Source organism: Rhodamnia argentea, chromosome 5 (assembly GCF_020921035.1).
Source record: "Rhodamnia argentea isolate NSW1041297 chromosome 5, ASM2092103v1, whole genome shotgun sequence".
Classification (NCBI taxonomy): Eukaryota; Viridiplantae; Streptophyta; class Magnoliopsida; order Myrtales; family Myrtaceae; genus Rhodamnia; species Rhodamnia argentea.
Window position 1 is genome coordinate 7,127,657 of NC_063154.1, and position 25,200 is coordinate 7,152,856.

At 40.3% G+C, this 25,200-nt stretch overlaps 4 protein-coding genes and 1 long non-coding RNA gene across 6 annotated transcripts; 2 read left to right on the plus strand and 3 right to left on the minus strand.

The window, feature by feature from the left end:
- Nucleotides 1–2,183: 2,183 nt before the first annotated feature.
- On the minus strand, nucleotides 2,184–3,239 carry LOC115753995. The gene is made up of 2 exons (XM_030692882.2): nucleotides 2,832–3,239; nucleotides 2,184–2,705 (listed from the first exon to the last, which is right to left on the minus strand). The coding sequence occupies exons 1-2, from the start codon at nucleotides 3,181–3,183 to the stop codon at nucleotides 2,590–2,592; spliced, it is 468 nt and encodes a 155-aa protein (XP_030548742.1). The 5' UTR covers nucleotides 3,184–3,239; the 3' UTR covers nucleotides 2,184–2,589.
- A 6,871-nt stretch (nucleotides 3,240–10,110) lies between these two features.
- On the plus strand, nucleotides 10,111–11,254 carry LOC115754267 (protein PLANT CADMIUM RESISTANCE 6-like). The gene is made up of 4 exons (XM_030693241.2): nucleotides 10,111–10,230; nucleotides 10,445–10,516; nucleotides 10,618–10,812; nucleotides 11,077–11,254. The coding sequence occupies exons 1-4, from the start codon at nucleotides 10,173–10,175 to the stop codon at nucleotides 11,163–11,165; spliced, it is 414 nt and encodes a 137-aa protein (XP_030549101.2). The 5' UTR covers nucleotides 10,111–10,172; the 3' UTR covers nucleotides 11,166–11,254.
- Nucleotides 11,255–13,834: 2,580 nt separating this feature from the next.
- LOC115752504 (cell number regulator 2-like) lies at nucleotides 13,835–15,540 on the plus strand. 2 transcript variants are annotated; one of them, XM_030690729.2, is made up of 4 exons: nucleotides 13,835–14,225; nucleotides 14,433–14,504; nucleotides 14,762–14,974; nucleotides 15,241–15,540. In XM_030690729.2, the coding sequence occupies exons 1-4, from the start codon at nucleotides 13,901–13,903 to the stop codon at nucleotides 15,315–15,317; spliced, it is 687 nt and encodes a 228-aa protein (XP_030546589.1). In that variant the 5' UTR covers nucleotides 13,835–13,900; the 3' UTR covers nucleotides 15,318–15,540. The 2 variants fall into 2 exon arrangements, with proteins under 2 accessions (XP_030546589.1, XP_030546581.1); XM_030690721.2 differs by having other exon boundaries at nucleotides 14,762–15,540.
- LOC125315009 lies at nucleotides 15,499–17,001 on the minus strand. The gene is made up of 2 exons (XR_007198353.1): nucleotides 16,427–17,001; nucleotides 15,499–15,934 (listed from the first exon to the last, which is right to left on the minus strand). It is a non-coding gene; the product is annotated as an uncharacterized LOC125315009 (long non-coding RNA).
- A 4,331-nt stretch (nucleotides 17,002–21,332) lies between these two features.
- On the minus strand, nucleotides 21,333–23,953 carry LOC115754392. Its single transcript, XM_030693398.2, has 5 exons — nucleotides 23,460–23,953; nucleotides 23,242–23,335; nucleotides 22,519–22,556; nucleotides 22,267–22,402; nucleotides 21,333–21,993 (listed from the first exon to the last, which is right to left on the minus strand). Exons 1-5 carry the CDS (start codon nucleotides 23,835–23,837, stop codon nucleotides 21,575–21,577), a joined length of 1,065 nt encoding a protein of 354 aa, XP_030549258.1. The 5' UTR covers nucleotides 23,838–23,953; the 3' UTR covers nucleotides 21,333–21,574.
- Nucleotides 23,954–25,200: the final 1,247 nt, after the last annotated feature.

A 25,200-nucleotide genomic window follows, 5' to 3' on the forward strand; every position in this document is an offset into this window, starting at 1 on the left:
AATCTATAGTAGTATTATATGAAGAATTTTGTAGTAGATATGGTTTAAGTGATTCTGGATCTTTATAATCTACTACCTCACGTAGTGAATGTGGTAGTTCACTTAGTAGAGGGTATAATATGCTCAAGAGTAGGCAAAAAAATAAAAATGGGCAACGGGTAGTATTTCTGAATTAGAAAAATATTTAACCACTCAATTTGAGTTTCGTGATGCAGAACATAGTACAAATTTCGAAATCCTGAAGTAGTGGAAGAGTCACCAAATCGATTATCCAGTTCTCGCCCTCATCGCTTGTCGGATATTAGCAACCCCTTCTTCAACGGTTGCAGTTGAACAAACATTTAGCACTGGAGGATTAATTTTGGACTCTCGCCGTTTAAGATTAAGCCCGGAGTCCGTGGAAGCTCAAGCTTGTGTCGACGATTGGACAAGGGCGAAATATCGACACCAAGAGCTGGATCGTGAACACGAATTTTTTAGCGATGATATTGGAGATACTACCACCACGGGTACCATAACGGGTAGCGACAATTGACGATGAGGTAAGTTGGGGTTATTAAAGGTAAAAGAACTACATGGGCTTTGATTCTTCTATCCCCAAGAAGATATGTAGGCGCTTAATGATGATTCATTAAGTTCAAGCCCATTCCTCCTCTCTCTTTTGTTTCCCCATATTTTATAATTTATAATTTATTATGTTTATTTTATTATTTATTATTTTAAAAATTAAAATTAAAAAAGGAACTGGAATGAACCGCCGGTTTCGAACCGGAACCAGCATTTTCAACGGCCGGTTCTCGAACCGGAACCGGCCACCCCTAGCCACGTCCGCGATTTTCTAGTGGTAATTGATCGGAAGTACTATATTGGGGTTTCATGCTAAGATTTAAGACTACATTGAACAAAATTGTAAAGGTTAAAATTAAATTGGCATTGGTATAATAAGTTTATGACTAATCGGGTATTTTTTCCTTCCTTCTCACACAAGGCCTACGATAATGGTAAGTTTTGGGAAAGCAAGTTTAAGGATGTCGGAAGCCACGTTGTACTTTGGGTTAAATGAAAGGGTGTTTGGTAAATGCCTGCATAAAGTCTTTGGGAAAAATTTCAAATAAGGGCTTGGAGTGCTCTCATTTTCTCAAATAAAGACCTAGAGTGGATTTTGTTTTAAATAAAGGCCTAAAGTGCCATATTTGTTTTAAAGAAGGGCCCCACCAAGGGCATTTTCATCATTTTCTTTTTTGATTTCTCTTTCCTTTTTTTCTCTTTACTTTTTTTCCATTTTTTCCTTTGTTTACGTCGGTGAGCTCGCCAGATCTGGCGAGGGTCGCAAGCGGCCGACAAAACAAACAAAAATGAAAAAAAAAAGAAAAAAAAGGAAAAAAAAAGAAATGATAAAAATACCCTTTGACAAGCTTTTCTTTGAAATAAAAAAGGCACTTCAAACCCTTATTTGGAAAAATATAGCACTTCGGGCTCTTATATGAAATTTTCCCAAGTCTTTGGGCTAGGCTCGAAATCAAATCTAATCTCTACCAGTCTTGGCTTTGGAGCTATTTTCCTAACTAGTTCCAACACAAGATCGGGCAACCATTCGATGGTGAATAGTGACTAACGATAAAATATTTTTACTCACTTTTTCTTGATTAGTGTCCGTGTAGGAAACATTAAATTCTTATGATTAATCAATAGATTTTGCGAGTAAATATTCCTTAATTTTTATAAGACTAAGTTTTTAAGTCAAATATTGATGAAATAATTATTATTATTTTTGTGTGTACTGCTCCACTGCCGCCCAAGCCTCCAATATTAGATCCCAACCTCCGATCCGAGGTCCCAAGCCACGGGCCACTGCAGGCTGAGGGGGATATCCGTGCCATGGTTGTGAGTCTTATGATCTCTGCAGTCGCCACAACCGTGTACCGTGATGAGACGACGGCAATGGCGACGGGATGTGATGGTGGCGACATCGGCGTGGGGCCAAGGTTGATGCAACGGCGGCCCAGGTGGGGGTGGGGTGAAGCCGGTGGAGAAGGGGAAGGGAATGTAGGCTAAAAGCTTTTAGGTCTTGGGTTATTTCCTCGATAAACTCGCATTGATTTTGATTAACTGGGGTATCTATGTGGATCAAATCATATGTCCCCGATGCATCTCTTCATCTCTTCATTTCCATGCATCGCGATGAAAGAAAAATTGACATAAATGGACCGACATGTGATACCCGTCAAACTATATACATTATTATTTGCGAAAAGAACAATATTTATGAACGAGGTATATGATTAGGCTCCCCTGCATGGAGACTGCCCCAACAGCAAGCAAGCGACACAATAAAATTTGCCCTAGCTTTTCGGACATCAGATCAAACAGAACCATAATCAATACTGCTCGAATACATCCGCGTCATCATCTAACAGCTTTATCTTCCGTGTTGCAGATCGGAAGTCAGGCACGAGCCCCACTTAGCCCGTCGTTTGATTATTCTACGGCCAAACTTGAATTTGCAGCAAGCATACTCATATCACACTTAACCTTGGTCTGTATCCTACAGTTCGTTCCATGGACCTTGATCCTCCATCAATCATGATTTTAACTGGACAACCTCATCTCTCTTTTAGACCTCCAAGTAGCCGACAGGTACTTGCTGTTCTCGCTCTGATCCACTTGCCTGTAAATTTTTTTCCTCTCGTAGCTTGCGCTCTGATCTGCAATCACACCCGCCATTCACCATGTCAATCTATATCCTAAACATAAACAAAGATCAATGAAAGCTCGAGGAAGACAAAAGTTAAGTACACTCCCAAGAGCAATAAACCGTCGCCCGTGATTACCCGACGCATGCCTTGTTCTTGACTTGACGATGTTAGGAATGAAAACACCGGTTCCGTTGCTCTTCTGCCACGAGCTCCAAATGCAACTCGGAACGGAAGAATCGGGGTTCCTCTTCTCCCACGAATTAAAATGGCCCAAACCCTTCGCACAAGCCGAAGGACTGGCCTTCATCGCATCATTATAAGCTCTCGCGACGTGCCTGGTCTCGAGAGAACCCTCGTCCTGGTCTTCCTCAGCCGTTAGCTCGAGGATCTGCCTCTTGAGCTCGGCGTAGTAAACATCCTCGTCTTCATGCCGATCGAGGTCGATAGTGGCCATGCTGGATTGAAGAGACGTGTGGTGGGAGACCATTTTTTCCTTCGGTTGTAAATCTCGAACCTGATTAGATGGGTAGAGATGGGAAAAGAGATATGGACTGCTTATTTGTTGTTGAGAAATTTAGATGGGAGTATATATAGATGGAGTTGTTGAAGAAGGTGGAGTGTTTGGGGTCAACCAAACACACATTTGATTAAACATAAGCAGCAACTAATTAGGTTAACTCGAACCAATATAGATCCAAGTTGGGAGAATATTGTCCACTTTGTTGTAGGTTATTGCATGTCTCGTGTACCCGAGTTTCCCATTCAGTAGTTAGTCGCCCATTGACTGCTAACTTTCTTTCACTTATACAATTAAATAGAATAATCGATCGTGACGTGCTGACTAACATAAGCAGAAAATATGCTCCCGAGTTGTCGCTTTCGACGCGAAAAAAGGATAGGGAGGAAGCTCTTCGAAACGTCAGTTCTGTCAACAAAACCATGTTTATGTTTGTGGGCCTGGCTGAACCGCCATCCTAGGCCACGACAGCAATAGTGATAATGGTGATAATTTATAAAAGCAAAACCAGAGCAAATCGTGACATCTGTTTATTGTTTTCGCTGGGAGGAGATAGGTTAACGTTAGTTAAGAGCATCAGTAGTGCAGGTGTACCACCGCAACTGTAAAAGCCAAGATAGAAATGCCTTGGCTTAGTCAAAGTACGGTTCATCGGCCAACGTCGTGTACTGTCTCTGCTTTCGTTTGCTGTTCTTTTTTCAGGTTCCAACGATTAATTTACTTCGATGCATTATCCATCTGCATGCTCTAACACCCACGGATCGTGATGGCTACGACTAATTCAATCGATAATGAAAGATTAATCTGCTAAGTACTTTGGATTGGAATATCTTTTCACTAACTGTCTTGCTTATGGTCGCACGGTTGATTAAATAAATATAATTAGGCTCCGGAAAAAAATATTGCATCTTTAATGAAAAATTTTTAAAACATAAATTGTTGTTGACTATTGGTTAATTATTTAAGCAATACAAACAATATTTTCACGAAAATATTTTCCAAATAATCCAATTTTCGCGAAACAAACGAAACATTAGGGTGCGTTTGTTTAAGTGAAAGTGTTTTTCGGGAATTGATTTTCTGAACTTTTACTCGTTTGGTTTGTCAAAAATGATTTAATTAACGGAAAACACCTTCCGATCTGCAAAAAATTCATGCATAAAATTGAAAAAGTGAATTCTTAAATCTAAAAAGGCGAAAACACTTTTTGGAATTGCTCATCTTAAATTGTTTAATATTTATTAATTTATTTTATATTTCTTTAAATTTTATGTTTTATTTTTTATTTTCGTTATTTTCGTTATTTTCTTTTTTTTTTCCCCTTCTTTCTCGGTCGGAAGCCAGCACGACAATAGGCCATAGGCTAGGACGACTTCGCCCAAGGCCGGCAAGGCTCGGCCTAGCCAAATTTCTGCGAGGTTGTGCTTGCTCAAGGCTGCGAGCTCGAGACCTTGCCAAAGGTCGGCGAGTCACGGCGAGCTAGCTCTACCTCGTTGGATCTAGCAAGGACGAGCTCGCCTCACCGACCTCGGGCGAGCTCGTCCCGGCCTGAGGCCATCCGTTGGCCAATAAAGAAGGAAAAAAATAATAAAAAATAAAAACATTTGAAATTATTTGAAAATTTAATTTTATTTGCCTTAGATGAAGTCATGAAATTAAAATTATTTTTTAAATGAGATCCAATACCAAAAAAACGTTTTCGGTCAGTTATCACCAAATATAGATAAATTAACTATTTTTCTAAAAAATGATTTTCAGAAAGTACTTTTCTTTATCACGTAATTTTTCCCCAGCCAAACGCATGCATAGTTTACTAGACTTCCGCTGCCCCTTCGCATTTCCCAACATCGAGGCGAATATGGATGAAAGAACTGTCAACGTGTCAACCCCTTTCAAATCTTAGCCTCTTGAGAATATCTCTCCCAATAAAGATAGGTCTGTCGGGCGATGATGACCTAAATGATTTTGGTAGCAATGGAGCATTGAGAAAAAAAAAAGGGAGCCTCTTCTGGATCATTAGCGCTGGTTACATGGTAACCTCACCAGAAGAGGGAAGCCTAAGCTTCTGTAAGGGCCTACAGTGCTTGCTCAGAAAATTTTGACAAGCAACATCGATGCGTTCCTTATTTGAATGTGCCGGTGCCCTGAACGCACCCCTAATTGCCTTCATATTATTTTTTCTTTCCCTGGGGAAAGGAAAATACTAGAAAGTCTTAGGGAAGCATTTCTCCTCCTTGCTTTTCGTTGAGCCTTTTGAGGACTTGCCCAGGTCTGATCCTATTTCAAATCTTAGCCTATTGAGAATATCCCACCCAATAAAGAAAAGTCTATCGGGGGGGAGGATGACCTAAATGATTTTGGTAGAGCACTGAGAAAAAATGGGCGGGCCTCTTCTGGATCATTGGCGTTAGTTACATGGTAACCTTACCGGAAGAGAAAAGCCCAAGCTTTTATAAGGGCCTCCGGTGTTTGTTCAAAATTTTTTGGCTAGTTACCTAGATACATTCATTATTTTAACGTGTCGATATCTGCACACCTTATACCTCTCAATTTCTTACATATTATTTTTTCTTTCCTTGGAAAGAGGGAAATACCAGAAAGTCTTACGAAAGGATTTCTCATTCCTTCTTTCCGTTAAGCCTTTTAAGAACATGCCTACGTCTAACTGCCTTTCAAATTTTAGCCTATTGAGAATATCCCACACAATAAGGATATTAATGTTCGAGGATGATGACCCAAATGATTTTGGTAGTAACAGAGCATTGAGAAAAAAATCTGGCAACATTACCGTTCCTCTTTAATATAATACTCTCTAGAAACCCTAGCCCTTAAAATTAGGCCGTGTTTGTTTGGATGAGAAAATTATTCAAAAAGTCCTAAACTTTTTTATTTGACCAATTGAGTCCTAAACCTTTTCAGATTTTGTCAATTGAATCCATTCGACCAATTTTAAATGGAAATGGATAATATGGATCTTTGCGTGCTTTCTCGTACGGCTGGCGTTGACGTGATTTTTTTTTTTTAATTTTCCTTTCTTCTTTCTTTTGTTAGTGTACATATGGCCATCGGCCACAAGTGATGGCTGGACAGGCTGGCCTTGCCTGGGTGAAGGTGAGGCGCCTAACGAGGCTGTCTTGGCTTGGGGCGAGACCCATCCACTCTCGGTCGCAACCTCCACCAAACGACACCATGTCGCCGCCATCGGAACCCCCTCTTAGGAGCTTAACCCTCCTCCTCTTCCATGCTTGTTGAGGTTGTGGCTGTTCATATCTTGGTGAACTCAACAGCCATTGCCAAGCCTCCAGATCTCAGTGAGATCGGCGACTCATCCTCCAATCAGCTTTCATAAGCAACCCGTCATTGAGCCTTCAAAAAAGCTTAGCCATGGCCAACCTTCGTGGGCCCTCGCCCAGGTGAGGCTAGCCATCCCGCTTGGCCATTGCCTGCGGCCAGTGGTAGGTCCGTCCACCAGCAAAAGAAAGAAGAAAGAAAAAAAAAAGAAAAAAATTTAAAAATCGTTTAACATTGTTCATGGCAAAGCCGACCGTGTCATGTATGATGGCCGGCGTCCACATTAGCGATTCTTCGTCAATCATCTCTCTCTATTAGGGGTGAGCATGGGCCGGGTGGGCCGGGTCCAGGCCTAGACCCCGAAACCGACCCTGTTATAACCGGTTCCTAGTTTTTAAAACCGAGAACCGACCCTGTTTATCTTGGAACCTGTTTTGGAACCGACCCTGTTTTTCGGTCCGGTTTCGTGGTCTACCCGAGAACCTGTTTTCCTTTTTTTTTTCATCAAAATAATATGAGCATTGATGAAATGAGCAAAAAAAATTATAATACACCAAAAGCAACAATCCAAAAAATAATAATAAATAATAGTATGATTCACCAAAAGCAACAAACTTTGATATAAAAAATAAAAGTTGCAATCCATCAAAAGCAACAATGATCCTCCATAACGCTGAATTAACATAGTGTAAATCTTTCTATCACACTTCAATTTTCGTTGTACCCATTAAAAAAGAACTGAAATTGTAAGATCCAAATAACATGCTAAAAGACACCACATTTAACGCGCATGAACCAACACTAGAAAAACTCAAACACCACGAGCATAAAACCAAAATCATAGTTATTTGGATACTACATTATGGTGTCTTTTTTTTTTTTAAGTAACTAAAAACCGGTTCTAAAACCGGTCCGGGTGGGTCTTCACCTAGAACCGGAAACCGGACCGGTTTCAACCGGTTCCCAAAAATTGGAACCGAAACCCGGACCGGTTTGAGCAAGAACCGATTCCCGACCCTGTTTTTCGGGTGGGCCGATCCGGGTTCCGGGTAAACCCGGTCCGGTTGCTCACCCCTACTCTCTATTGACACTTCACGAGGTGTTCTTCGACATAATACAACCGTTTGCACTTGCATGCGCAATTAATATGTGAAAAGAAAATATAATAGATCGAGAGCCACTTAAAAAAGAAAAACTTTGAGTTATTTTTGGAGTTGCGGAAATGATTGAGGGTAGTTATTCTTTAAGTGAAGCAAGTGGGTGCATGGGTTGTAGTTAGAACTTAATTGTTAATTTTTTTTAGGATTTTATTAATGGTAGTTTTGGAAGGAAAATTGAGTTTTTTGCCTCGATGTTTGGATGATATAAATCTAGATTAGCTGGCCTATTTGGCAAGTTGATAGACTTTTCTGTACCGATTGATGCAGTAAGCAAAAACATAAAAATAAATTGTATAGTTAGAAGAGTAAAAGTACGATGAAGATGAACAAGTTAAAATTGGCATGGTCGTCCGCACAGAAAATATGGACATCACCACACATATGTATCGCCGGAAGGTCCGGCGCCATTTTGAATAGCATTTGTAAGCGTTCATATTTGCAAAGTCTAAGGTTAAGTTAGAGCTAAGATTGATTAATGACATTAGAGTTGACTCTGAAACCTTCAGTGATGCCGGCTGTAGAAGATTTCGGGATTCGGCCGTAAACAGTTAAGCCTAGTTTATTTACTTGTGTATCATCACCATAAACAAAATTATCCCGTGAATCAAGAGGATGAGGCTCTATCCGAAAGCAAATTCCTCTTTTCTCGCTTGTCGAAAGAGGAAAGAACTGCCAAGATTTCAGCTTGAGCTTAACGAGAGCAACATTCGAATCCATTTGCCTTATCATATACTTGGTGAATTTCAGTATGCCCACTGTGACACATTTATCTAAACTTTTTTTATAACACAAAAAACATCAAAATTGCACTCAAATTTTGAGGTAAATGCTTCACATGGATAAAAAAAAAAAAATAGTTTGGGGCAAATATATCATACGTGTATAAGTTTGGGATTTTTGATGTCACAAGAAAAAGTTTGAGGTAAATGTGTTATACTGGTACGAGTTTAGGGTTTTTGGTGTCACAACAAAAATAGAGTTGAATATGTTATAGTGGGTATAGTTTAGGGTTTTTGATAATTTTTCCCTTACATATTTTACGAGCAATTTATGAAGATGTCATTTGGGTATTTATTTTTGTTTCCATTTATAAACAATACAATTATCCAATATATTTTTTAGTTTAGTTGAACATTACTTAATTATCATCAATATGCGGTTACATCTAAATAGACAAAATATGTTTCCTTTATATATATATATATATATATATATATATATATATATAAGTTGCTTGATACTTGATATAAAATTATAGATAGACAAAGTCCTTTTTCTGATCATGAAAAACAGTCATTTTTTGTTTTCAAGATAATAGACGCATATTAGCTTTTTGTTTTAGGGATAATCTTGTGAAATTTTATGGGACTCAAATGTTTAAAAGCTTAAGCTATTAGATGAATGTATGATTTAATAATTAACTACTCTAATAAACTGATAACGGTGTGTTGATGCGAAAAGCTATCTTTTCTTCTTCTTCTTTCCTCGTTTTCAAAAGTAAAAGAAATTGTTTATACAAACTTAACCAAACGGTCACACATTTGCACAGAAGCTCAAAGCGTTGACTATATACAGAGACCGGGCTTAGCCTTTGGCAAAGTCAAAGTCTACGGCCCCGTCACATGCCAAAGTCAACTCCAGCTGGAGTGGCGCGGACAAACAAGCTATGCCCCGAAAGCCAGCCCGAAAACAGAACCCAGAATTTGAAACGAAGTCAACAATGGAGGCAAGAAAATATAACATTCACATAACATGCGTATAACACATCTCTCTCTCTCTTCTTTTTTCTGTTTTTAATATTTAACATATTTTTAATTTAAAGATTGCGAATTGCATCATCACAATTAATTAAAAATAAGATAAGTATGATTGCTCGTACTAATGCTTTTAGGATCTCACTAAATATGCAATAGTGAGGCGAATCGCTCTTGTACATTCAAAACATTTGCCCAACAGGTCGATATGTGCATAAGTACATTTTAAAGGGCGAAGACTTTGAAGGGAGAGAGAGAGAGAGAGAGAGGTGGGGGAAAAATGGCCAGACTCCCATCTGAAGCACCTCGTCCTCCTCCCTCACCGGGCCACCAATTCCCAGGCGAAAACCAGCCTTATCCACCGGTATCGCAGCCGATGCCGGCATTGCAAGTGCCGTATGCTCCACCATTGCCTTACACGGTCCACCAGACTGGCCAACAGCAGGTGAATATGCCCACATTCAACCTGCCACAGCAAGGCAACACTAATACCGGAACAGCCGTGGCCTACCATCAGTTCAACCAGCCACAAGCTAACAGCGGTAATGTCGCCGGCATGCAATATCATCAGGATCAGTTCCGGCAACAAGCGAGCCACGTGGTGGCTGCGCAGAGTTACAATCCTGCTCCCGCCTCAGTGTATACCTCCCCAGCAATGTCCCAAAATGTTGGTCCTGCAAGTGCAACATCCACCTACGGGAGTAGTGCTCCTAACAGTTTGATCAATCTTAGCAACGGGTCCGTGAATAATTACATGAACATGGAGCAATGGACCACCGGCCTCTTTGACTGCATGCAAGATCCCTCCAACGGTATGTTGTTCTTGTGCTTTTCTTCTTGAAACATGAAAGCAAACATGTTGATCTGTTCACTTTAAATGTAAATGTAAAGAGGTTTCGTTTGCGTTGTCTTCGCGATTAGGGCGAAGGAAAAAGAGAACATATTTATGTTCAAAATTCAATTCTTGTTTTTCCTTTCTAGGTTATTATTATGTAATAGCAAGTGTTCGAATACTTTATTTTGCAGCCTTCATCACGGCACTGTTTCCGTGCATAACTTTCGGGCAGATCGCAGATGTGCTCGACAATGGCCACACGAGTAAGCATACTTGTTTACAAAGTTATACGCCATTTGTTTCTTATTATAAGCTAAACCGGAGGTTCGTCTTGTCTTCTATTTTGTTTGACATGAAAATGCAGATTGTGTTACCAGCGGAATCATCTACGCCTTCTCGCCTTGTATACTGTCCCGGCCATACCGTGCGAAACTGAGGCGGAGGTTCCGGTTGCTCGAGATCCCGACCTCGGATTACATCGCCCATTCGTTATTTGAGCCTTGTGCTCTCTGTCAAGAATACCGCGAGCTTAAAAACCGTGGCATTGACCCGGCGCTTGGTATGTAGCACGCTAATGGCGAACTTAATTGTTACAAGCATATAAGTTATCGATAGTACTGTTACAAGATATCCTAATCAATGAGTATTTTATGCAAAACAAGTGGTGACGGTGTGTGGATCTACGGTTAAGATTGTACCTAGGAAGCATTTCCCTATAGTTTAACTATCACGCCATTCTTAGATTTTTTTTTTTTGTAAAATCTTTAGGATATGTATGGCATTCAGGGTATTGAGTATTCATATATTGCTGGGTTCATGGCAGGATATCATGGTAATCTGGAGAAACTCCAAAACCAACAAGGTGGTTCTCCGGCAATGATGCCGCCCAAGAACCAGGCGATGACTACCTAGTTAGGAGTTTTCGTCGAACGAAGATCATGTAATATTGGAAGTTTATCATGCCCAAGGCAATCTGCTCCGGTTCTCTGTACTCATCGTTCCAGCTTTTTCTTTTATTTTGCGATATGTGAGGGAGCAATCCTGCTTCACGCTCATGAGTTGCACAAGTTATCATGCCAGCTTTTATTTGTGTTCTTTACTTGATTGTGCTTGAGGCATTCTATAATTTAGTCTGTGAAAAACCAGCTAATGCTTTATTGAGAAGTACGAATCAGATGGTCCATTGCTCCATTGCTAAATATTATACGAAATTGCCACAATAAATTAGAGTGAATTATCAATTTAACCAACTAGTTTTGGGTTTATCAACTCTCATTTGAATTAACTATCAACTTATATTATTATTTTTTTATAATTTACAGACTTTCCTACGAAGTTGCCGACTTTTAGTTGCCTTTGTTAGCAACACTTACATTTACTGACTCTTGTTTAAGAGATAAGCGATCTTAGTTAGCATGACTGGTAGAAATTTCTTCCATTGAATTACCACAAAGTATTATGGGTTCCTAATCCCCGGTTGAGTTACTTAGCGATATTTTGTTCTTCTAATTTGCCGACTTGTTCTATCATTTACAGGCTTTCATTTGCAATCTTAGCAACGCCTTAAATTTACCAACTCTTTTCAGTAATTACCAAACTCAATTAGGATGTCTTACCAACTTTTCTCCAATTAAGTTATCCACTAGTTTTGAGTAACCCACTCTCATTTGAATTACTCACCAAGTTTTTTTTGGGAAAAGGCCACAGTTAGTCTTTGAACTTTGATCTAATGTGTAATGTGGTCTCTAAACTTCTAATTTGTCCAATGTGGTCCATGAATTTTAACCCAATGTGCAATATCGTTTCATGAACTTATAAATTGTTTAATACGATCCATGAACTTTTGGTTCATATTCAAACTAGTTCCCGGACTATATAAATGTATTCAATATTTTTCCTTGACTTAAATTAACGGAAGGACCGCATTGGATATTTTAATATAGTCCAATGACTAGTTTGAACATTTACCAAAAGTTCATGGAACACTTTGAACAAATTAAATGTTTAGGGATGTCATTGTATATTGGGCTAAAATTCAAGGACCGCATCGAACAAATTAAAAGTTCATGAGTCACGTTTCACACTGGATCAAAGTTCAAGAACCATTTGTGGCATTATGCCTTTTTTTCGATTACCAACTTTTCTTTACCTTTCTTAACTATGCCTTGATTTATAAACTCTTTTATGAAATTACTAACTTTAGTTCAAGTGATTTATGAACTTTTCTCCTATTTAGTTGCCGTTTATTTTTAGGCGGGAAAAGTGTCAAAAAAGTCATAAACCTATTGCATTAGTGCCAATTCAATCCTAAATCTTTTTTTGGTGTCAATTCAGTCCTAAACCTTTTGTATTGGTGTCAATTAAGTCCTAAACCTTTTACAATAGTGTCAATTTAGTCCTAAAAATTTTACACTTATGCTAATTGAGTCAATTCGGCCAATTTTGATTGGAAATCACTGTCATGGATGTCAATTATCCTACGTGGCATGGTTGGCGCTAACGTGGATATTTTTTTAATTTTTTTATATTTTAAATAATTTTTAAAAATAATTTTGAAAAAACCAAAAAAATGATTACAAAATTATTTAAAATATTAAAATAATATTAAAAAATATCCAAGTTAGCGCTAGCCATCCCATGTAGGACAATTGATGTCCACGTCAGCGATTTTCATGTCAAAATTGGCCGGATTAACTCAATTGGTATAAATATAAAAGATTTAGGACTGAATTGGCAACAATACATAAGGTTTAGGACTAAATTAGCACCAATAAAAAGTTTAGAACTTAATTTGCACCAATACAAAAGGTTTATGACTGAATTGGCACCAAAAAAAGGTTTAGGACTGAATTGACACTAATACAAAAGGTGTAAGACTGAATTGACATCAAAAAAAGATTGAGGACTGAATTGGCACTAATGCAATAGGTTTATGACTTTTTTTACACTTCTCCCATTTTTAGGCTGTTAACTCTCATTTGAGTTACCAAATTTTTTCAGTTGTATTGGTTAATTGGAGAACGGTTAGTTAGCCACTGCTAGTAAATTTAAGGTGCCATTAAGAAAGGTAAATAAAACGTGGTAAACCATAAGAGAAGTTGGTGGAAGACTCGTTTGTTTGTAAACGCAAAACTAATTGGTATTTTTATCAGATATTAGAGTAGGTAAGTGATACAAATAAAAGTGGTAATTCAATTAAAAAAATTAGTGAATTTTCTTAGGAATAAATAATTAAAAGTGAGTAAGTCAAACCTAATTGACAACTTAACCAGGAAAAAAAAAAAAACGATAAGGCGTACTCAAATAAAGATCCGTAGGAGGTCCATAACCTTTTGAGTGATAAAATTAAAAACAAAATGAAGAAAAGGAGAAGACACATCACCCTACTATCATAACCAGATTGTTTTTGTAATTACGTAGTAAAAAAATGAAAAAACAACCTTTTTTTAATACGACCAAAAAAAAAAAAAAGAACAAATCAGGTCCGCCACGTCAGTCAATGGCGGTTCTTCTTTTTTTTATCCTCAAAGAGACACGATCCTTCGCAAGACCCGCACGTTGCTTCTCCCTACTCTCAAACTTTCACGTTAAAACCGCCATCCCAGAAATTATTCTCTCTCAGACATCTTCAGTTTAGGCACCGAACCATGTATAATCACCATCCACAAGAGCAGGAGATGGATTCGCCATCTCCCGCACCATCGGCGCCGCCGGAACCACCAACGCCACCTTCACCGTTTCGTCAGCGGCCACCACACTCCGGCCAATTGGCCAGTGATTATTTCGCCGATGGCATTGATCCGTACATGGAGTTGTATGAACTAAAGAAGGCACGCGAGGACCTGGAGGAAGAACCGGCCCCGATCAGTTCCGGCGGCAACGGCGGCGGGGCCGGCTTATCGGCCAAACCCTCACCATCTCCAGCCCCTTGGTCCACTGGTCTTTGCAACTGTTGCGACGACTTCAGCAGTTGTACGTACTTTATTCAACGCCATTCTAAAAATTTTGAAGTTTGAACACCTACTTCTGGTGTTCTATAACTTGCATTCGATTTACCAATAGCCCCATGCACTTGGCTGGAATTACGAACCAGGGATGGGGGTCAAGGGAAAGGAAGTAGATTGTCTGCGATTACGAGTGGATTAATTAATCCTATGTTGTCTCAATGATCCGATGCAGGTTGCTTAACATGTTGGTGTCCGTGCATTACATTTGGGCGAATCGCGGAAATGGTCGATAGGGGATCAACTTGTAAGTCGCCGAGAAACCAGATTCTCATTTTGCACACTAACCTAAATGTCATGCTTTGGTCACCCAAAGCTTTCTCTCCACAGCGACATCCATTTTTGCTGTAGAAAAATGTCCTTTAAACTACGCATGGCATTGGCCAATGCGAACTAAAATTTATACACAGGCTGATGTAATGTATTAAACAAAGCAATTAAATGAAATTACGGCAGCGTGAGGTGATCTGAATCAAGATAACTGTATGGTCCTCACACATGCAGCGTGCGGGGTGAGCGGCGCAATGTATGCGCTGGTAATGTGCGTGACGGGGTGTCCGTGCCTGTATTCGTGCTTCTACCGGTCCAAGCTGCGGGGACAATACTTCTTGCGAGAGAGGCCGTGCACCGATTGCTGCGTCCACTGTTGCTGCGAGGAATGCGCCCTTTGCCAAGAGTACAGAGAGCTCAAGAGCCTTGGCTTTGATCCTTCCATAGGTCCCCTCTCTCTCTCTCTCTCTCTCTTGACCGCTCAAGTGTTATTTTGTTGTGGTTCACGAATTAACAGCAATACGAATACAACGAAATCCTTATTACGACGAGCAACGGTTCTGGAGGAAAATAGGCAGATGTCTTGTATGCACATTTTGATACGTCGAACATGGCATGACGATATTGCTTGTTTTTGAAATCTGAAACTTTGCTGTGAAAATTTGATGTTCTCGTATGTCGACTGAGCTTGTGATGGGTTCAAATGCGAATAGGTTGGCACGGTAACATGGAAAGGCAGAGACGGCTTGGTGCGGCGCCTCCCGGTGTGGAGAAGGGTATGAAGCGGTAGGACATGTTAGAAATAAAAGGACTGAGTAGGCTTTGGATTGTTTCAGGACCAATGTGCACTAAGTTTTGTTTCGTGAAAAGATGGCTAGTTCGGTTCATTGCTCGACCATCATGGTTATCGGTAGCTATCTTTCTCAAATTAACAATGGTTTGTTTTCTCTTTACTGTTTCAATATGTATAGAAGAATATCAGATTCTTCAAATTCATAAAACATTTGATTCTACAATTGTATGATTCAGTGGTGAAACAACAATTTAAACCCAAAAAATAGACCGTCGTATACCTAAGTTTTTTTTTTTTTTTGTTGCTAACATAGGAAGTTACTTTCTTTTACATGGAAACTCATGCACGAAAATCGCCTTTTGAAAAATCATCGTTACCATATATTAGCGATGGCTTTCGGAGCTCGTTTCTTCACATTCTAATGGGGCTGCTTTTCAATGAAAAGCAGCCATAGCTCGTCAATATGCCACTTGAGATCCACCAACCCTTTTAGACAGCATGAAGGTCCAAGGTCGAGGTCCTTCACAACATAATGTTGTTGGTCCATTAAATACGGAAATGGCTATATATTTCTTGCTCAAATGAGTGTTCCAGATGCGGGGGCAAAGTTCCTCCTGCAAATATAAGAAGATTAAGTAAAACAAGGGTGTTTTTATTATATGTCATGTGGTTATGCATATAAAATATTTTCATCTACTTGTGGACCGTGAAGGCAGCGAAGAAGATATGAAGTTATGAAGAGAGAGCCAAAATTTTTAAGGATGTGTCCATGCATGTAGGGAAAAGGATATGATGATGGATCTTAAGTTTTTTTCTTTTTAGGGAAATGCTTTCCTAACAGTCTTGTCGGGATGGTACAATCTCATCCGTAGATCCACATATCATCACCTCGTGTTTTGCATAAAACACTCATTAATTGAAAAATCATGTGATCAGAAATAACCGACAATACTATTAGGTTAATAGCTCTCGTTTTAACCAGTAATAAGATCAAAAAGGAAAGGATGAAAGGATCTACACACGCAAACACAAGATCCAGAAAAGGTATTCACAAACAAAAATACAGATTTGATAGCACAACAATTAAGAACTACTCGAATCATCACTGCTCCTCCATGATTATCTCAAGCGAGGTTCAATAACGTTTTCTGGTAGATTAGGGTTGCTCATACACAGTACCATCTCCGGTTTTTCTTTCTACCATTCAATTCTCTTCCGCACACCTGAAACTCAAGTCACATATGCTGGTGGAAAAACAAAATAGAAACCTACAGCTACAAAGAAATTAACAATTCCATTACCTCGACTAGGACTGGGCGATAGGTTTGGTTCCTCTTCTTCTTCGAGCGAAGCTTCCATGTCTTCCTGGGATCAAGACTTCTTCAGTGTGTAGAAGGGAAGGAAAAAAGTTAGGGTTTCGAATGGAGAAGATGATGAACATGCGAAAGGGCTTTGGTATGTAGGGTTTGCGAAGGGAAAGTTGGTATTTATAGGGGTTGGAGAGCGATACGAACCGCCATCACCATGCGTGGAAGTTCCCCCGCCCCCAAAGAAAAAAGAGGGACACTGGTTAATTTTGTGGTGGTTGAGAGTCTGTGAGCGCGAGCCACCAGTCCGATGTAAGAATGCCGCAACCCCCATATTTATCAACTTGCTGCTATTGCTGAAGGTCCCAGAGACATTATACATACAATACAAACACATATTGGCTTAAGTTCAAGATGACTCCCAAGGGCCAAGTCAACCGATCATCAACAAATGGATGCATCTACATTGAATTCTGCAAGAATACATACAGACAGAGAGAGAGAGAGAGACTTCAGTCGACACAGTTTGGCCTTATTTGTCAACAAGTTTGGTGACCTTATTTTTCAGCTTTCTACTAATTTGGTTGCATCTCCGAAAATACATGCAGAAATGGAGTCCCAAAAAAATTCTGGTGTGGCACTTTACCATGTAAATTTTAGAATAGGTGGGCATTTCCATATCAATACGAGAAAAGGGATTTGAATCACGAGTGTTCTTAAGACATATGTTAAGCATACTCTGAAAGATCTTTTTCATGAAACCAGCTACAAACAGTTCCGCATAAAAACCGTAATAATTTCTTACTTAGTCACTTGAAAAGTGCCACGGAAGCACTTGCGTGCTTACGAGTACATGCATATGTCAATTATTGACAAGATACATGTCTGGCTAGTGTACATTAGAACATGGAAAACATGTGCGCGTAGTAGCCATTAGGATTAGGAAGACAACAATTAATTGAAGGGAATCGGTCGGCCAGAAACTTCGTCCATGGCTACCATAAAAATGTTACTTACATGGGTAACTTATACATATAGTTAAACTCTAAAATCCTTCTCTCTCTCTCTCTCTCTCTCTCGGCAAGTCATACAAGGACGACAGTTTCAATGACAACAATGTTGCTGTTGAATAATAGGCGGGAAGAGAGAGAGATTGGGTCAATGCAACCGGGAAACTCAGGGAACTCTTACAAGCTCCACAAATCGATTATATTTGAACATTCGATTGGTACATGTGATCCTAACTGATAGCAATTTTCCTTTTATTTGTGGAATTTGACCTTGTGACCTCCAGATCCGGAGCTGGAAATTCCCCCTGATCGGGGCAATATGTTTCCCTCCGATAGATTCGGTTTGGTACAACCTCACGTTGCCGATTGGTAGTACTCGCGATCGATCAGCACGTATCCTAACGGAAGCAAAATACTGTCCAAAAGACACCACCAAAGGCATTACTCCGGGGGGTTTCTGGCCCCGCTTGGCTTTTGGGCGGTGATGGGTAAGATCGCAGGTATACAGTCGAGTAGGCGGCGTCCCAACAGAAGAGGAACTGTGCCGTGTTCTGTCGATCGAGCTTGAACGAGCGAGGGGGTTGGCGATTGTGATCTAAGGAAGGCACCCATCGTCATCTGAACATGTTGTCTCCTATCTCTCTTTCAAACCCCACTGACCGACAAATCGAAAGTTATTCCACGTGAAAGGTGGGCGGGTAGCTCATGCACCTAACGACTTTCCATCATTATGCTTGCTATTTTGTGATTAAAAGTCAGTGGCAGAAGTTAAAATAAAGAAAACGAAGCTCCATCATGCAGTGATTGGATTGCCGTTCAGAAAAAAAAATTAGTACCTTCCATAAGATTTATTAATCCAAAAGGTTATCGTTATAGTTTACAGTATGAGATTTGTGAGGTAGATAGTTACTTTTGTTTAATGTGAATAGTTTAAACTAACAACTAAACTAATTTTCAAAGTAGATTAGTTATAGCTCCTAAACATATGCAAGGACATTATGATCATAAGTCCTACTTTTCAAAAGAGACGCTTTTTTCACTCCTCATTTGACTTAGACACTCCTCTTCTTTGTGTTTTGACAATATTGACCTTTGTTTGGCCCACCACTTCAATTATAACTCTCACTTCTTTTTTATGTTTTTCTTTTCTTTTCTTTTCTTGTGGGTCCCACATTCCTCCTCCTTCGAACTTCTCTATTCTCTCTCTTGTAGGGAATTCTTTTACGGATCCAACCTTCAACACAATTTTTTTCACAATTCAGAACATTGTATTGCTTCTATGAATTTCAATTTTACAATCCTATGAACTCCCACGGCCTTGCATTCATACTAGTGAAGATAGAATACACAAAGACTAGGTAAACATATAATGACAACCTCGACAAGTCCCATAAAAAGATCATCCTCTTTGTCGGCGCCGGCCCTCGCCTCAAACTATCAAGTTCTTGAGATGAACATACAGCCGCATCATCATCAGCATATCCAGCAGAGATGATGAGCTGGACATATTTGGCAAGTTCTTTGGCCAAAACAGTTCTCATGCCACCCACACCGGACAACCAGCCGATGGCGGAGTCAATAGGGCCGAGCACATCCTCGAACTCCAAAGGATTCTTTGAGGGGGTACAAATCAATCCAGTTGTGCTCTGAAATGCAGCGATCAAGCGACAAGGGTGGCAGTGGGACCGGTGGGTCGAAGATGGACCACGGTTTGGCCTTGATGAAGGCAGACGAGTTAATTCTCTTAGGGAGCCAAGTTGGGGACTTCGACCACACGCAGTGGTTGTGGAAAGAAGACTAGGAGGATGCTTATGATGGTAGAATGAGCATGGAAGATTTCATGGACAAATCTTGGAAGCCTATCACTAGGAAGATCAAGGATCCATCGTGTGTTCTTAGACCTGACAGGTTCATATGCTTAATTGAAACTCTTTGACATGAACTCAAATTCATGAACAACAGGACGAGAATAGGGACACAAAAAAGACGGAAAGAAAGAATTGTCTCTAACAGAGAAGTAAGAAGAAAAAGGATGGTGGGACCAGCAAAGAAAGAAAAAGAAGAAACAAAACAAAAAAAAAGTGAGAGATGTTGTGAGCCACACAAGGGTTAATATGATCAGAACATAAAAGTAAGGAGGGTCAAAAGAAGAGTGGAAAAAGCGTGACCCTTTCAAAATCGTGCGCTCCATTAGTTAGGGTATTGATAACGAGTTCAGCTTAGATTATGATTAAAATACTTGGAATTGATTTATTTTATGTTATTAATCATAAGTTACATTTTTTTGGTTTTTTCGTATGATATGAACTGATAAGCCATTATATAGATATATGATATACATAGATATCAACTACAATGAATTCAACCCTTTTTATCTATACTTTTGGTAGCTTATTTATCATCTTAAGATATAAAATCAACGATTTATGTGATTACTGCTAGTTTTAACCCACTAATTGATTACTAAAATTTACTATAGATAAAGCTTATATTTTGAGTCCTAGTTTACTTTAAATTCAGAAAAATGAAAATTAATCCGCGGAATATAAAAACTAAAGCTCTTCCCAGTTCATGAAATAGTTGTTCTTTTTTTTTTTTTATGGGGAAAAAAAAATTGTTCCTTAAACCTAGGGATTCCCTTTGCTTCAGTTGGGAATCCAACGAACAAAAATAACCCTTTCCATCAAGAATGGACAGAGAATGGAACAACTACTATTACTACGTACGAACCGAACATGCAGCAGATGTTCTTGTGGTGGCTTGAGTTTTGTCCCCACAAGCCATATTGACCTCGATTCTGTTCGGTGAATCATGTAACACGGATCCGCTTTGTGTTTCCAACGTTGATGCCCATGCTAAAGGACCTACTAACCATCTCTTTATCTCATATCATTGTTACTCCACCGCCAGGTAGGCGCCACCCCCATTAGCCTTGGCTGTCAAAACTGACATGGTTTGCGAGAGGGTTGTTTATCAGAGGACCCTTGTTCTTGTGATCTCCGATCAGTTCTAGGGATGTTAGTTGGTCTAATCCCCCCAACCCGTGTATCGCTGCAGCTGGGGACGGTAAGCTCAGGTTCTTATCGGCACAACTGTTTGATCTCCCAATGTTCCTATGGATGTGTTTGTTTTTGGACCTCTTACGGGGCCAGAGGTTCCAAGCTAGCTCATTTCGTAATATAAAAGCAAGCTTCTTTTTGGCTTGCATGACCAAGAGCTCATCCTGCTTCTTTGAAGATCTAGGAATTGTAAAAAACAAATAGGAGGAATCAAGCCATTTGAGCGTGTCTAGCATCATTTATCCTGTTGCAAGAAACTTGTTAAGTCAAAACTTCCCGAGTGTGTATCTCATCACCCCTTCAAATAATCCAAAACCAATGTAGGGGCGCAAGTCTCTGTAAAATTCTGTAGTAAAGCGCCTATGAACATCAGCAATTTTGTACCCAGTCCCACAACTCGGTTTATATAGTCTGGATGCTGACGGTCTGAAAGAAATTCAGAGTATTATGGAGGTTTTTTCCTGCTTGGACCAGTAGAGCATTGTGAAGGCTAGTTCACATGAATTCACCAACGTACAAAAAGAAGAGTCCATTGGAATGATGCTTCATGAAATGCTATGTCATATGTGTGCTTAGATGTCGGAGAAACAAGATGATAATTTAGGTAAAAGTTTCTTGCTCTTGTAAATACTACAAGAAGATGGGACTTAAAGGAACTTCATTGAAAAGAAAGTGTGCCAAAAAAATCAATGGCAAGAGCAGGGTAAGGTAGGCATCTCCAACACCAGACAGTAGGCCATTGGATAAGCAGTGTTTCGTCATCATGATTGAGAACTTATGATGTTGAATCAACTAGAAAGAAAACTCCCTAAAAGTTCTTGACCACAAGATTCTGAACTACGGGTGGACTCTTGGTATGTATATCCTTCGCGGTACAGTTAGGCATAATTCTTGTCTTGATCCAAACAGAGAAGGTAGGCAATCAAACCGATGACCGGAACGAATCTAAGATAATTCACAATTTCAATCTTGCTATCTTGAATGTTTTGTAGGTTGTCACCAATTAGCCAAGGCTGGAAGACTGTGTAAAGTACTATATCCCATATGAAGGCATATGCCAGCCTCTCAGAACCAAGGTAGCCTACCAAGAAGTCCAATCTGTCTGCTATGTTACCGAAATCACCATCACTTCTGCCAAAGAGGGCCCACAAAACCGAAATCAGACAGACTCCTCCACCTATCAGTCCCACAACGGGTGCCCCATTCGTCATCACCGAGCCTAGCTGAGAGAGCTTGCCTGGAGTTTTATCCCGCTCAGCCTCATTTAGTCGGATGGCCATGTACGGAATTAGGAACGCTGCATCATGATGGAGGAAAGAATTACTTGAAGGGAAGTGGGACCACCAATAGGAATGTTGAGAAGATCATCGGTAACAAAAAGGAGAACAAAAAGTGGCAAGTAAGAGATATTGTGGTTTCTCCTGTTGATTTGTTTGTTCATACAGCTTGCAATTCCCTAACAAAAGTTATGAGAATCTGTCTCAAATGTTGATTGGCCCAAAGGACAAATCTTAAATTGGAAGCCGACATTCATATCGCTCATTCAATTGAATTTAGTAGAGAAGCATACTGTTTGTGAGGAACATCTGCAGGCCCCATAAAATGTCCACGGAGCCTTTGTATCTGTCCTTTCTGAGATCGGTGAATAGCAGAGGAGCAAACATGAACGTCCAACCAATGATGAAATTAAAGAGGCCTTCAGACATCTGATGGGGGAGCAAATGGCCAATAAAAACAACAAGGGAGACTACATCAGCTAGCATCGAGCGAGATAACAAGAGATGACGATGTAATGTAAAACTGTTCCTACAAGAATCCTTACCGGGTGGAGGACTGGGGCATTAATCACATTAATCCCAACTACCCTGCCAAAAATTTTACTGCACAAATCAAGTTCACTTTTCCAGGAGGAATATACAACTGTGAAGATGTCTCCAGTCACAGAAGTAGGAGGTTTGTTCCCTCATTCAGCGATTAAAATGCAGAGAGGGCATATGAGGAGCATATACTTATAGAGTTGACAGTTTCTAAAATTCAAAAGCCTGTGTGCATGCATCCATGAATGCAACTAGCACAGACTGAAATGACGACAGCAACTCTAGAGATTAAAGTCCAAATGGGGTTCCAGCTCCGCACTATGAATACGTCCCAAATATCCACTCGCATTATGAGGAGAATTCTATCTTTCATGCAATAGACAGTGATAAAACTTTTCACCTCCTTAAGTAATAACTTATATTAATGTCCCTCAAAGGCGGCCATGCCCGCAATGTGAACTCAAACAATCCTGTCAACTATCAAGTATCAACCAACTCATTGAGATGCCCCTCTTATTAGCCCAAAAATGGAAACACAATTTAACTAATCAAGAACTCGTGCCTAACTAAATAAGCATCTAATCCCTCCAAAAGTTGCTCAAACCAACGGACCACGAATGCGAACAGCACAACTGGAGTTACCCAAGACATATCACGTATCTTGGACACTGGAAAGCTCAACATGAAAACCATTATGAATTGAAATCACTAAGAAAAGCTGAGCTTACCAGAGCTCATCAGGGGCAGTATGAAGAAGAAATTCAGAGAGAGCCCAACAAGAGAATTCACTGTTTCAGAACTGATCGCCCACACAGGATCTCCCTATTCACATATTTCCAAGGAGAAAAATCTTATTCCACATTCGATTGACAACTTTGCCATATTGACGGGAAAGGCACATAACTAATTTAATATGAGCTCAAAACTCGAAATGTCGTCAATATACCGGGGCATAAGGGAGGAGAAAGAGCCACAGGATGTAGACCGCCTCGGCTACCCACAGGATAATCTGAAGCGCTCGTCGCGAATTACCGTCGCCGCTCTCTACGGCGTCGGAAGCCACGTCCGCTTTCCGGCGGGAAGCGCGGCGGACGGAAGCGAGAGAGCGGGAGGGACGCAGAGGGTTGGACGCGGCCGGCGGTTCCAGAAGCCTCGTTTTGGTGCTTAAGCGTGGCAGAACTTGTTCTCCGCTTGGCGAGTGCCAGTGGTGGCGAGCGGCTGAAGCTGAAGGTCCGGAGATGGAGGACGGAGAGTTCGGAAGGCGAGTAACATTTCGCGCGACCGGCGGAGGCGCACGATGTGTCGCCGCCACCGGAGTCATCATCCCGACCTTTGTGGCTCTTCCGTGGGGGGATAAGGATATGCGGAGACACGCGTTGACCACCACACCAGTACCGCATTGCTGAATCTCGGAGTTACCATTGACGTGGAGAAGTCATGATCTTTTCATAGAAATGTCGTCTTTTTTTTTTTTTTTCTCACTTGGGGCCAGATCCTTTTGATTTGTTGAATTTTTTTTTTTTTTTTGGGTCAGATTTGTTGAATTCGTTCGTGTTGTTTTGTCAAACAAATGTGCTTTTGTATATTATCATGTCGTGTTGATTATAGAGATTACCGTCACTTAGACAAATCTGAATGACAGGAGGGACACGCCTTACATTAAGCCAAAAAAAAATCAATCTTTGCCAATGCCACTTTATTTATAAAAAAAAAAGATGTCTTACTAATTCGACCCGTAAATTAACTCCATACACATCCTAAAAAAGTATATGGCGAAAGTGTTATTATATATCCAACGCTCATTTATCAATCGCTCAGCCTATTCGGACTTTCGATCTAAAAAAAAAAAACAAACAAACATATTCATATTTACCTCTTAGGTGCACCATGCCGCCATTGCTGCCCTTTGCACACTACCGTCGTTGCGCATCGCTCATGCCTCGGGGATTGAAAGTTTGAAGGGGACTGAACGGTTTTTCGTGGATCTAAGATGAACCAAAAAGATTGGGTAAAAATGAATACAGTCTTGCACGTAGATATCCTTGAAACGATTTAAGTCTCCCGTACCACAATTCACACACTCTGGCCATCATTAATTCTAACTCTACTTAGGATAGAAGAAATGACAAAATGCATGTGCCAGAGTAAAACATAGCAGATAATTTTTGTTAACATTTACCCAAAAAAAAATTGAATAGAGGAGAAGCTAGAGAACGGGAGAAGAGATGAACAGAATCGATGTGTGGGTATTTCTGTCATTTTACGTCATTAGGGTACGGTGGAGTCAATACATGTAGGGGTAAGTGGTTCCCAGTATGGTCCGGTTCTCATAAAAAATCGGGAACCGGACCGGTGGTCCCGATTCCCATTTTTTTGAATCGCGGACCGGACCGGACACCCTAGGAACCGAGAACCGGACCAAACCGTCCGTCCGGTCCGGTTCTCGGGCGATTCCAAGGATTTTCGGTCTGTGGTTCCAAAAAGTGGATGCACACTTTAATAGAAGACGCGATTGAGCTCGAGGTCGAGGAAACAAGGTTGGTGTACCACGAGTTCGGCAGAGTCAAGGCCTCTTCAATTGGCGGCTACGGATCGGACTCGTCCACCGGCGACTTGGTTGCGGACAATGCCAATGAAGTCTAAGGCAAGACAAGCGATGGGATGACTCGGGACTCATCTGTGTAATG

Excerpts from the sequence above, each read along its gene's own strand:
- LOC115752504 (XM_030690721.2), top strand. The coding sequence starts at position 13,901 with ATGTATAATCACCATCCACAAGAGCAGGAGATGGATTCGCCATCTCCC. Across the intron at positions 14,226-14,432 it reads TTGCGACGACTTCAGCAGTT|GTTGCTTAACATGTTGGTGT; the intron begins GTACGTACTTTA and ends GATCCGATGCAG. Across the intron at positions 14,505-14,761 it reads GGTCGATAGGGGATCAACTT|CGTGCGGGGTGAGCGGCGCA; the intron begins GTAAGTCGCCGA and ends TCACACATGCAG.
- LOC115754392 (XM_030693398.2), bottom strand. The coding sequence starts at position 23,837 with ATGATGACTCCGGTGGCGGCGACACATCGTGCGCCTCCGCCGGTCGCG. Across the intron at positions 22,403-22,518 it reads ATGCCCCAGTCCTCCACCCG|ATGTCTGAAGGCCTCTTTAA; the intron begins GTAAGGATTCTT and ends CTCCCCCATCAG. Across the intron at positions 21,994-22,266 it reads GCAGATGTTCCTCACAAACA|CGTTCCTAATTCCGTACATG; the intron begins GTATGCTTCTCT and ends ATCATGATGCAG.
- LOC115753995 (XM_030692882.2), bottom strand. The coding sequence starts at position 3,183 with ATGGTCTCCCACCACACGTCTCTTCAATCCAGCATGGCCACTATCGAC. Across the intron at positions 2,706-2,831 it reads AAGAACAAGGCATGCGTCGG|ATCAGAGCGCAAGCTACGAG; the intron begins GTAATCACGGGC and ends GTGTGATTGCAG.
- LOC115754267 (XM_030693241.2), top strand. The coding sequence starts at position 10,173 with ATGAACATGGAGCAATGGACCACCGGCCTCTTTGACTGCATGCAAGAT. Across the intron at positions 10,517-10,617 it reads GCTCGACAATGGCCACACGA|ATTGTGTTACCAGCGGAATC; the intron begins GTAAGCATACTT and ends ATGAAAATGCAG. Across the intron at positions 10,813-11,076 it reads TGGCATTGACCCGGCGCTTG|GATATCATGGTAATCTGGAG; the intron begins GTATGTAGCACG and ends GGTTCATGGCAG.